The 11,518-nt window shown below is 43.7% G+C and overlaps 1 protein-coding gene and 1 non-coding gene across 4 annotated transcripts; both read right to left on the bottom strand.

The window, feature by feature from the left end:
* Positions 1–976: 976 nt before the first annotated feature.
* EIF5 (eukaryotic translation initiation factor 5) lies at positions 977–8,776 on the bottom strand. Of its 3 annotated transcripts, XM_065839301.2 has the most exons (12): positions 8,664–8,776; positions 8,301–8,493; positions 5,988–6,267; positions 5,661–5,742; positions 5,275–5,447; positions 4,840–4,951; positions 4,021–4,160; positions 3,347–3,505; positions 2,990–3,151; positions 2,549–2,713; positions 2,137–2,271; positions 977–1,377 (listed from the first exon to the last, which is right to left on the bottom strand). In XM_065839301.2, exons 3-12 carry the CDS (start codon positions 6,057–6,059, stop codon positions 1,285–1,287), a joined length of 1,293 nt encoding a protein of 430 aa, XP_065695373.1. In that variant the 5' UTR covers positions 6,060–6,267; positions 8,301–8,493; positions 8,664–8,776; the 3' UTR covers positions 977–1,284. The 3 variants fall into 3 exon arrangements, with proteins under 3 accessions (XP_065695373.1, XP_065695374.1, XP_071665771.1); XM_065839302.2 differs by lacking the exon at positions 8,664–8,776 and having other exon boundaries at positions 3,347–3,502; positions 8,301–8,652; XM_071809670.1 differs by lacking the exon at positions 8,664–8,776 and having other exon boundaries at positions 5,971–6,267; positions 8,301–8,649.
* LOC136102847 (small nucleolar RNA SNORA28) lies at positions 4,365–4,488 on the bottom strand. The gene has a single exon (XR_010651492.1). It is a non-coding gene; the product is annotated as a small nucleolar RNA SNORA28 (small nucleolar RNA).
* Positions 8,777–11,518: the final 2,742 nt, after the last annotated feature.

Genomic DNA, 11,518 nt, shown 5'->3' with positions numbered 1-11,518 from the left:
GGTATCTTTCACAGAGGTTACATGGAGATTAATAATCCACCTTCCTGGTTCCCAACAGCATAACAGTTGAGTTACTTTTGAAATACAAACACAGTTTAAACAGAAAGGAGAACAAATTTACTTTTAGAGAAAAAACCAGGCCAGGACTAAACTTGCATTTCATGTTTTTGCACTACTGCAATAAACACTCAACTGAAGTAACACTTTCAAATGCTTTACCCCATCCTCTCAACAGTTTGCCACACCTGCTATTGCCAACTGACAACTTGATGCCAGGACTGCCTGCAATACAAGTTTGCAAACCTACACCTCAGTTTCAGAGAGAAAAACCCACAGGTTAAGTCACCACTATTGTAAGCAAACAAAATCTTCCCTTTAAGTTCTGCTAAAACAATTTGACTACAAAAAGCAGCTCATTGTGCACTGGAGCAATGTCTCAACTTTTAACATTGAATCTCACAACAATGAAATGAAACTTGTCACTTTATTGGCACTTCTGGTTTTCCAGAGCAAGTGGCTGTGAAGGGCAAAAAAAAACAACCCTCTTTACAGCTCTCCCACTGACTCACACTCCTAAGCCAAAACGTGTCACTCATCATGTCCCATCAATTTCCTGATTTAGATGGACTAGCCTTTACTCTGCACCCTTGTTTCCTAAACAAAGACACAATGATGTAGTAAACACCTGTGGAAGTTCGTTGAAGAAAAAAGTCCTACGAGGATTGATCCACAGTTGCCTTTAAAGAGCTGGCACTTGTACACTTCAGATTACCCAGCACCTGTTTCTTGCCCATGTTTCAAGTCTCCACTGTCACAACAGCCTTTAAGCTATTTTTTGTCTCATTTAAGAGATTGTCATAATTTTATTTCAAACTTCACAGACCAGCTTTTGTCCTTCTGTCTCAAAATGTGCATGTTTCACCAAGTTGTGTAAATACTTACTCAGAAAAGAAATAAGGGAGTTGAAAGTCACAAATGAAGGCTGACCAAAACCAAATCCTTTATTTCCACAACTGTATAAATGTGCTCCAAGTATGTGTCCAACACAAGTTAGAAAAACGAAACAGAACATGCCAGTTGCAAACTAGATCAGTTCACCGATGTGCTGATTCCCTGGTAATAGGCTTAGTTACACAAGATCAGTCACAGTAAAAAGATACATGTTAAGAGTACAAAGAGTAGCAGGATGTTAAGCCATTTCAGCTTGTGCACATACAAGTCACACTTCTGGCAGAAAATGCAGAGAAGTTTGCATTATTATGCTGGAAGCTATGTTGCATCACTTTAAATGGCATCAATATCGATATCGTCATCTTTATTGTTTGCAGGCTTCACAGTTTCAACTTTAGGTACACTGGCAGTTGTAGAATACACCACCTGCAGAGACAAGACATGAACTTTTAATACAGCAGCTACTGCCATCATTAAGCACCAGAATAATTTTAAGATCAGGAGTTGCAACACCCACCCACTCAAAGAGCCCTCCTGTCTATTGCCATGAACTGTTTAACATGCTGCTCCGTGTTCTGAAATGCACTGCAGAGCGCCTTCCAGGACAGGAATTCCTCTTGTATAGGAAACCTGAGTTCAGCCGTACTGAAACAACTACACCTCAACAAGTGTCTTTAGAAGGCAGGGGTCTATAAGAAGCACGATTTCAGATCCAAGAATGGGTGTTGGTACTACTGGGAGGAAGACAAACGAAAGACCCACATGCAAAAGAAGTCCCAGCCACAGTCAGCTGGAGTGTAGGCTAACACATTTTACCTAGGCCTAAAGCATGAGGAAAACACTTTTTTCCTTCCATCAGCTTTTCTAACACACACCAACTCTTCTAGAACATTAAGCTTCACACACAATACCTTGTTGTCAATCTTCCACTGTATCAACTACTACTGAGGAAGAGACTGTACCATTTCACAGTCATAGTCCTGACTCATTAAGCTGCACCGTTACTGTTACAAGTGATCTCAGGTAGAAAAGTGACAACACTAATGAGCTGTTCCCCCAGCTGCCAACATGTACACCAACACATGAACTAAGCTGTTTTATAGTGTACCGAGATGAGGTACAAGACCTAAGCATGCAGGAACAGTGTAACTTCGGAGTTGTTTATATTAAGCGAGCTTTTCCTACCTCTATGTTTTCATCTTCATCCTCTTCTTCATTACCGGAAGATTCTTCTTCAGCTTCCTTTAGCCATTTAATAAATGGTTCTGCTTTGACACGGATTTCTTTGGCAAGCTCCTTCGAAACGTATTTCTTCGAGGCCTGAAAGACAGAAATGCACAGGCTCTGCTTGAGCACTGAGGGAGTTTATATCAGATCATAACCAGGTACAGCAAGACACTAACTCAGGACTCTAACCTCACCCACCCCACTACCTTCAGACCATTTTTGAAAGGGAGGTTTCACCCAGACAGTAACTTATCTCAAGTGAGTTGTTAAAGACAGCTATACAAGCTATTACACCAGAACGGAGAAACCAGATGCAATATGCTACATACAGGTACTTAGCTGGTATAGTATGTGAAATACTACCCCTTACCTTTTCTGCCCAGCCAAGGATGACTTCTTCTTCTAGAAGATCTGCATCATACATTTCCTTCAAAATATGTGGTATTTTAGAAATAAGCTGAGACTGATGCATGGCTACCACACACTCAAAGCCATGGAGAAGGTACCTCTGAGCTTTTTTGTTGTTGTGGCAGAACTAGAATTGTGACAAAAACAAAGTAATTAAATTAGCTTTTTTCCCGTCTCCACAAAGAGCTGCTGCTTCTGCTCTTAACTCGGTGAGACAGCAAAATTTACTACAGCTCATACTACCCCTCCCAGCAGTTTTGCCTAGCTAAGGAGGGGTTTAAAACCAAAAAGCTAAAAGTTTTTTTCCCCACAGCACAAGGCAACCCAGACCTGAGTCAAACACTTCCTAGGAAAAGCCAACCCAACAGCTGTTACACTGGGTACCAAAGAAGAGACTGCTTACACGAAGGAAGTGACGCCTGTATTTCCGTATCTGTTCACGAATCTTTTCATCGAAAAGGACTTCGGTGAGAACTAGCGGGCCCATGGCCTTCACATCCAGTCTCTCTGCTTCTGCTACAATGTCTTTGTCAGAAGTATCAATGACACCTTCTTCCTTCTTTTTCTACAAGACAGGAACAGAGACAAAGATTTTAAAGCTACTGAGGTCTGCATCAGTGCTCTATTGCCACCACTTGCCTTCCCACCACCAGTGGAACCAGTGCTTTGGTAGAAGGCTAAGCAGCTTGCTCTCAGTCTCCTTACTAACACTTCATACAACTACAGTAGAGCAGCTACCAAACAACCAGAGAATATTCACCTTCACAAAATCGAATAGTATGTTGACTCTCTCCTCCACTGTTCTTTCCAGGTCTTCACTAAGTGTGAGGTTCTTCGCATGGTCACTGATTTCATCCATTCTACGTCTCTGGGCTTCTTCTGTTGTGTCTTCACCCCAGTCATCATCATCCTCCTCCTCCTCAAAAACAAAACCAAAAAATTCATACAGTGTTACTACAAGCTTAGTAATAAACAAGTGTTTTTTCTGAATAAAGAATTGAGAGCATTTTTATAAACACGTATTTTAATTTTTCCCCTAAAGAAAGGGTTACACTATAATCTGGAAATCAAAGGTGATGGAGAATGGGCAGATGTAGGAAAGAGTAATGGAAGATAGTCACAAGTTTGTAACTACCTGTAGTGGTAAAACTGCACTTAAAGTACACTATCTAGTACACTCATACAATATTCCTTTTCAGGGACCTAGATAGGTAAGGATATGCAGCTTTCACTTTGCAAAGAAAACAAGCTCTACTACTGAAGCGTTAACAAGTACTGTTACTGAAGAGTACTCTCACTATGGAAGAGACACAGGGCTAACTCCTATTCCAGCAGTGATGTTCTGGATACAGTAAGAACTTCTGGTGCAATGCTGACTAGTAGAGAATACCACGAGACACCGCATCTCATCTCCCCACTTTCCCTTCTACTTACCACAACCTGTGGAGGAGAAATCTCCTCTGGTGGTGGAGGTGGAAGTGTCTCATTGCTGGACACAGAACCATTCTCTTTGTCCTTGCCTTTTCTGTTCTTCTTCTCCTTTTCCTTCTTCCCTGTACCAGCGTCACTGGTTTCTGCAAGCGGATTTTAATACTTTATTCTATAAACTAGAGAAAACTAGAGAGGCCCTGTACTACTGCACCTCTGCCAAGTGCGTCTGGATGCTTTCGTTAGCAGCAGTTACATGTAGTGCCCGTCTCCTGATACATTCAGGGCAGATGTACATTTGCTGGGGAAACCCCTGGTTCCAGTTAAAGTTTAATTTCTTAAGACATAAGGTTGTCCAAGTCTATATAACAAGTGACCTCACAAAGCAGAGACCCCCGGAATAGGTTAGACTTTTCTATTTTAGCAAGCTTAAATTGCAGTAGGCAACTAGATGCTTACTACAGAGTGTTGCTTGCACAGAACAAGTACACTACAGTTAGCATTTACTATACTGCTTTTACTTCCTACCCTTCTACTTCACGCTCACTTTAAGGCAAAACTGCCATGAGCTGCTGCTGATTAGCTCTCCTCCTAGTAGGCTTTGTCCTGTATAGGCCAATCCAACTGTTCACAAATACAGGATATGAAATAATTAAGTAAGAGACTGCTCATACTGAAACTATCCACTAGCTACTTCATTCTGACATACAAACTTACTCTGGGCCTATGCTGGAGTTTTGTTTTCTGTTGTGTCTTTTTTTTTTTTTCCAAAAAACTTCCTGAAGAAGTTCCCTTTACCCCCACCAAATAAGGAAACACACTTACCAGGTGGGTTTTTGAGAATGAACGTGCAGAGTTTATGGTTTGTGTCAAGCATGCCTCGATAGCCACAGGCTTTGCAAGAGTTACCTATAGTTTGTTTCTTAGGATTGACATGCTGTAAAGAAAAAACAACCTCCTGTTAACATATCACTTACAGAATAATCACGCGTTGAAGCCTAAGATGTTTAGGTTACCACCACCACATGATTAAGTCAGATGTTTAAATACTTTATATCATCATCAACACATCAAGTTTAGAAGTAGCAATTTAGCTCTGAAGGTTTTACCTGTTTTGAGCCCACAACCTTCCCAAAGTGCATATGTGTACTGGATTTTCTCTTCACAGACATTCCAAGTCAGCTATCAGGTTCACACCACTTCCATAAACTACTAAACAAGTGTTTCCACAGTGCTACCATTAACACAGAGAGCACTCACCAGATCAGTTTCAGGATTCTCACACTCAGGACAGAGAACAAATTTTTTAATGAATCCATCCAACATGTCTTGCAGCTTATTCGCCTCATGAGATCCATTGACAATGTAACGGTCATTCTTAACATCAAACTGGGTCTGTGCTCCCAGCTCACAACCAAAAAATTTGGTAGGATCTGTAAGGAAAGCACAATAATCACCACTGCCCTCATACCTTCAATGTGATTTTTAGTAGCAAGTAAATGTTATTGCTTCTGTTTACTGTTTCATTCTCAGATACTCACGTTTCTTACAAATCTTGAAAGAATGGTATTCATGATTTGTTACTTAGCACTACCACTTCAAACACAAAAGCATTACAAAATGCTGAGTCACTTCAGACTACTTACACGTTGGAGGCCGATTAAGCGCCTTTGCAACGTCAACCATGTTGACTATAACCGTCTTTATTCCATTTCCTTTGCCCTCCACCTAAGGAAAAAAGTGTTTTAAGATTAAGTGACCGCAACAGCCAAACTCAGTGTGTATTCCCCATCTCACTACATCAAAGTTCTGCTTTTATATGTGTCTTTAAGAAGAGCTAATATGCAGAAAGGAGCAGACACACACCTTGCCCTCTGGCTCAACATCATCACTAACTTCAGCCCCCTCTTCCTCCTCTACCAACAGATCAAGTGGTATGAAACACTACCTACTTACCACTAATAGTAAGTTACCTTGGCAATCAGACGGGGCATTTTGTAGCGATAGAACTGATCTGAAACACTGCGGTTGACGTTGACAGACATTTTGCCTTATTAGTAGCTTTATCAATAAGATGAAGAGATCTTTGATTGCAGTTTTTTGGTATCTTCTGTCTGGAGAAGACGGGATGACATAAACGACTGCAAGAGTTCTCGGTCTCTGACATGAAAAAATTTTCGCCACTGAGGCTGTAAGGTTCTTGCTTGTATGCTATGTTTCCCCAATACAGGTACCAGTGGCTGCGCAACAGCTCTGCAAGTGTTAATAAACAGAAAAGAAATGAAGTATCTTATTGTGCACCAATCAAATCTTAAAACAGAACTATATAAGTGGCTATAATTAGCATGAAGAGGGGGGAAAAAAAGTACTCTCTGTATCATGACTTTCTTCAATTTGTGGAACTGAAAACAACAGCCTTGAACTGTACTGCTACGTAACATCCTCAACTACACCATAGCTTTCCACCCTCTTCTTTCTTAGCACCCCAAAACCACTGCATAGCTTATGGCTATTTGCTGTACGATTAACTCCTAAAGAAATGCTGCCATCAATAAGGAAGGGAAAGAAACACTGCTGGATTTATTATGGAGACCAATGGCTCTTGCACTGAGAGGGTCATGTGACACGTTTCAGGCTGCAGGGCAGAGGAAATCAGGAGAAAGATCTGGAAACCTGTTTCAAATTCCACATCATAGCATGAATATCACATAAACTGTCAGAATGCTGAAAAACCTCAGTAAGACAAAGCAGCAGTGATCTGTAGCCCAACCTAGTTTTCACATGGATTACCCATTTTTGGATTGTAATGGAAAATAACTGAAAACTAGGTAATTCTTCCTCGCACTTATGGATTCTCTTAGCAGCTTCTGTTGAGTTTTGACTTAACAATAAACCAGATAAAGCCTGACATAAGTTGCTTCACTGTAGAAAGCTTAACAATGCAGAGGTACAGAGCAGTGCAGAAGCTTTTCCATTTTTTTTTTTTCCTTACGGAAAGGGGGGGGGGAGAGAATGAATCCTATTATTAAAGTTGCCTTAAGCAGTATTTACATATTTAAATTAATGTGTCTCTATAATCAGATCTAAGAGTACTTAAGCCACAACCGGATGACTACACAGGCAACCTTCACTACAGCATGGCTATTCTGACACGTCATCACATTTTTATCATTAATAACAGAAGCGTTGACACATTAAAATAGCCTTCTTAGTATTTATGCATAACAGCACATCGATTGATTCCACACAGCCCGAGTCCCTCTGGTCGGGCCTAAATATATTTTATTTTTTTTTCTTACACAAAAAGCAGTCAGATTTTTAAGTGCCTTGTGTTCTACACTAGCCCAGATGCAGTTTTGCCCTTCCTCAGCAAAAAGTGCAGCATAGACACTGTTTCAAGCACGAGGCTTCCTTCCCAAAGTGTCTAAGAAGAGCCACAGCGTGACCTGACCACATGCTTGCAGCAGCACTGAGGAAGCACGTATCTCAAAGCAGAACATGCCGTTTCTCCTCCTTCCACACTACAGCTTTTGTCTACTATAGACTAAAGCTCCCTCTCCTGGTCCCTAGGACACCTCATCCCAAGCACCACCCTCCCCCCCACCCATACGCTATGCACGGAGGAAAAAGCGGGCAGGCACATCGACTCCCCGCTTCAAAGCGCCCTTTCCCCGCCCCGCTCAGCCCTGTGATGAGTCATAAATGCAGCAACGAAGCACTGAGTCAGCCCTGGAAGAGATGGAGGGGAGTCACCTCCAGCCACGCATGCGTTCTCCAAACGCGGGGGGGTTCAGGCTCCGCAGCCGCCCCTCCTTCCCCCCATCCCCCGCCCCGGCTGACCCTCGAACAGCAGCAGCCGCCCCCCTTCCCCCCCGCTCCGTTGGTAACTGCGCCACAGCCCCCCTCGCCGCGCGCCCCCTCCCCGGTCCCCGCCGCGCGCGGAGGCGCGGCCCCCGCCGCCGCCATCTTGTCTCGTCGCATGGCGGTGGTGGGGGAATTAAGGAAAAAAAAAGAAAAACAAAACAAAAATACAGCAAACAGGTACAATTAAAACATTGCAGGTTTTTTTTTTTCCCTGTTTGTTTGTTTGTTCTTTCCCCCCCACCCCAGTTCTCGTCCCCCTCCCAACAAGGTCCCAGACGCTTCGTTACACAAAACCTTCCCCCACTACCCACCGTTCACCCACAGCCCGACGCCCCAGCCTGAGGCGCCCGCCCGCTCCCCACACCTTCTCAACACCCAAACCCACCTACCATCACCCGCCCCAGCCCGGCACTAGTACTCACCGTTTTCGTCCAATAAAGACATAAACCCAACGCTGCTCGCCCCGGGCTGCGACGAAGCCGAGTGTGCGAGGAGAACAGGGCCGTGGGGGCGCTTATATCCGGGCGGAGAGGGAGGCGGAGGCGGACGCCGCAGCCTCCGGGTCCCGGCGTCCTGGGGCAGGCGGTATCAGCAGGGACAGCAGCGCCGGACAATCTGCGGGCAAGACACAATCAGGGGCATCGTTAGTGGCGACACCTATGACGAGAGGGAAGAGGAGGAGGGGGGAGAAAAGGGAATGGGGGAGGGAGAGCCGGCGGCCGGCGCGCAGCTCAGGCGGAATGGGCCGGTTGATGGGACCCCGGCAATGGCTGCCCCGTACTCACCTCTAGAATGTTCTCGCTCTGACTGAACAACGCCAAAGCTGGGATCAATCAGCCAGCGGCGTGCCCCGCCCCCCCAGCTCCACCATTGGTTCGCCTTTCGCCTTGGGACGGATCTATTGGCTGAAACTTCGCCGTCCCCCCACCCACTGGCGGCGACCGCAATCAATCAAGACACCCCTGGCTTCGCTTCCCTCCCTCTCTGCCCTCCCCCCGCCAGTGCCCCAGAGGACATCGCGTCTACATCGACCGAATCTCGCGAGAGCTCGCGGGATGGGCCGGGGGGTGCGGGAGCTGAGTCAGTGCGGACGGGCCTGGGGGGGCAGCGACTGAGCTGGGGGGTTTCGCGCTTCTCCTGGCCTGCCCTTCCTTCCTACTGGGTGTGCTGAGAGACTTCGCACCTTCTCACCCCACCTCCGCGCTCTGCGGCGGGGAGGGGGCCGCTCGGCTTCTCCTCAGGGCTGCCCTCCCGCCCCGGCCCCCGCGGCCTAGATAGGGCCCTTGCCGTTTAGGCTGTGCCTGCGCAGGCCGGCTGTGCCGGGCGCTTGGGGAAAGGCCCGTGTTCCTTCTTTGCCCAGGCTTTCACCTCCGCCGGTGGCGCGGAGCGGGCCGAGGGAGGCGTGTGGAGGAGGATGCAATGCTGTAGGAATGAAAATTTGGGTGGGTTGCAACTCAGACCGGTAGTGACCGAATGCTTGACATTACAGCAGCTACATTACAAATAATTTAAAGCAATTAAGTTGCTAAGTTGTGTTTTTCCTGTACACCCTGCTTTCAGAGTGCAGGAAAGAGCCTTTTATTTAACTTCAGTGTCATAAAGACTAAGCTTCGCGGGCTGCCTTACAAAGGATGATAAAAACACCGAGTGTTTATTCTTAATGTAAAATGTTTCCAGCCCTCTTTAGCTGAATTGGGACCCTGGATGAAATACATCTTTGGATTTACATTCACTTAAAAGGCAGAAATGTGTGTCATTCCTTCTCTGTGGACTGTTCTTTCCATTTCTTTCCATCTTCACTTTCCAATATAACAGAAATTGCAATATTGGACATTTTAGAATGCAAATAAAAGTTTAAGTGGCCAAGAACTTATTTATCAGTTGAGTGATGGACCAGCTTTTTTAGTCCTATAAATACTTCTCAGCAAAAAATACTCCTCAGTTCCTGTCACTGTGCATTACTGAATAATGTTGTAAAGCTTCTTGATGGCTGTGTGGGTGCGTAGAGGAAAAGAGGGTATGAAGGTAAAACTAGTAGTGACATTAAATAATGCCGTATACTCTAAATCTGTTCCTGCTTGAAGTTAGGTTTGAAATGTAGGTTTCCCGACTGACTTTGGTAACGATGAGGTCAAAGGAAACACCCCTTCTGTTGAGCCTTTGAGTAGATGTTGAACATTTTTGGTGTGATATGCGAAAGAACTGCATTAAAATATGAAGGTGACTGATAAATGGGTTTTTCTTAGAAATAAGAAAAGATGGGCTGTTGTTATGAGCACTTCCAGTGACACACAATAATAAAAATCTTGTTCCTTCAGCTGGAGCCACCAGGGATAAATGTGCACATCTTGGTGCTTTCCAAAAAACCCCTCCTATGTGATGGCTGCTGCTGTAGTTACACATCTCTTCAGTCTATGGAATAGCAAGTCTTTGTAGCCAGGACACCATCCCGTAAAACATCATGTGTGTCTTGGACTTCACTATCTGCATTTTGAAAAGTTAAAAGTTCTTCAGGGTATGCTAAATGTATTATTGATAATTACACAGCAACACTTTTTAAAATATGAGAGGGTAGGACAAAATAAGGAAGCATCTCCAAAATATGTGAAGCTTGACAGTTACCGTGAGGGGAAAAAAAAAATATACAAATGTGGGAGGGAGGCAAGAAAAGCACAGCAGGAACTCCTTTGCTGTGAAAATATGCAGCATGTATAACTTGCTAGATGCCTCCTGTCTGTGGCTTTAGTTCCATTTATTAACCTATGAGGTTAATAAATTACAAATGTTAAAGCACACTCCTGCCAACACCACTTTATTGAGCAGCAAAAGGGAAGTGAGACCCTGGATTTGGTGCTATTTGACATAATGAGCAACTCTGAACACTTATGATTAGTAGCATAAAGAAGGATTTTTAAAATATAGTATATAAATTGACATCATTAAGTTAAAGAGTTACCTTTTAATTATACAAAACGGACTAGAATTGTGGACTGTTGTCTTCTTGCTAGTTGTTGATTTTTTTTCTTACCAGAACAATTAATTAATAATAAATGTTGGATCCCAAGTATATTTTCTTTCCTCCCACTTTAAAATGTCATGGTTTCATGAATCCTGAAGTTCACAGTTCACATTGCTTAGCTGACCTTCAAAATACAGACCACTTGTGTGCTTTGCATTTCATTGGTAGAAACTAAGCAGGTTTTAGATATATTTTTGTAGTGAAGACATTTTAAGTGGCCTCAGTAAGTGAGGTTTTGGAAGTGGTTTTATGTCTGAGAATAGGAAGTTTTCTGCAGTGGACCTCAGGGTGCATTTCCTTATCACAGGAATGCTTTATTATCAGTTCAGCCTTGAACAACTCAAGTTTGTTCTAAGTGGTCTTTGTTTTTTCTTAAAAATAACAGAGTAAATGTCAGCAGCAGCAAAATACAAATTCTATTGAAAATCCCAATATAAATCTGTATTTAAAATGTAAATCTTCAAAAATGGGTATTGTAATCACGTGTGTTTATATTCTCTGATAGACAACTTTGTGTTCTGTCAACAGTTTATTCTTCGGCAAGTTTGTTGTCTATCAGTGATGTGGTTGGCTATAAACATAACCCTGTTTCAATACCCACTTGGTAACCTTGGCCTTGAG

This window comes from Patagioenas fasciata, chromosome 5, assembly GCF_037038585.1.
Source record: "Patagioenas fasciata isolate bPatFas1 chromosome 5, bPatFas1.hap1, whole genome shotgun sequence".
NCBI classification, from domain to species: domain Eukaryota; kingdom Metazoa; phylum Chordata; class Aves; order Columbiformes; family Columbidae; genus Patagioenas; species Patagioenas fasciata.
This window is presented reverse-complemented; position numbering and strand designations above follow the sequence as displayed.

Bases quoted from the DNA above. Each gene is read 5' to 3' on its own strand.
- EIF5 (XM_065839301.2), bottom strand. From the start codon at position 6,059: ATGTCTGTCAACGTCAACCGCAGTGTTTCAGATCAGTTCTATCGCTAC. The intron at 5,448-5,660 runs GTAAGTAGTCTG...CTTTCCTTACAG, and splicing joins GCTTAATCGGCCTCCAACGT to ATCCTACCAAATTTTTTGGT. The intron at 3,506-4,020 runs GTAAGTAGAAGG...TTTGTTTTTGAG, and splicing joins TTTCTCCTCCACAGGTTGTG to GAGGAGGAGGATGATGATGA.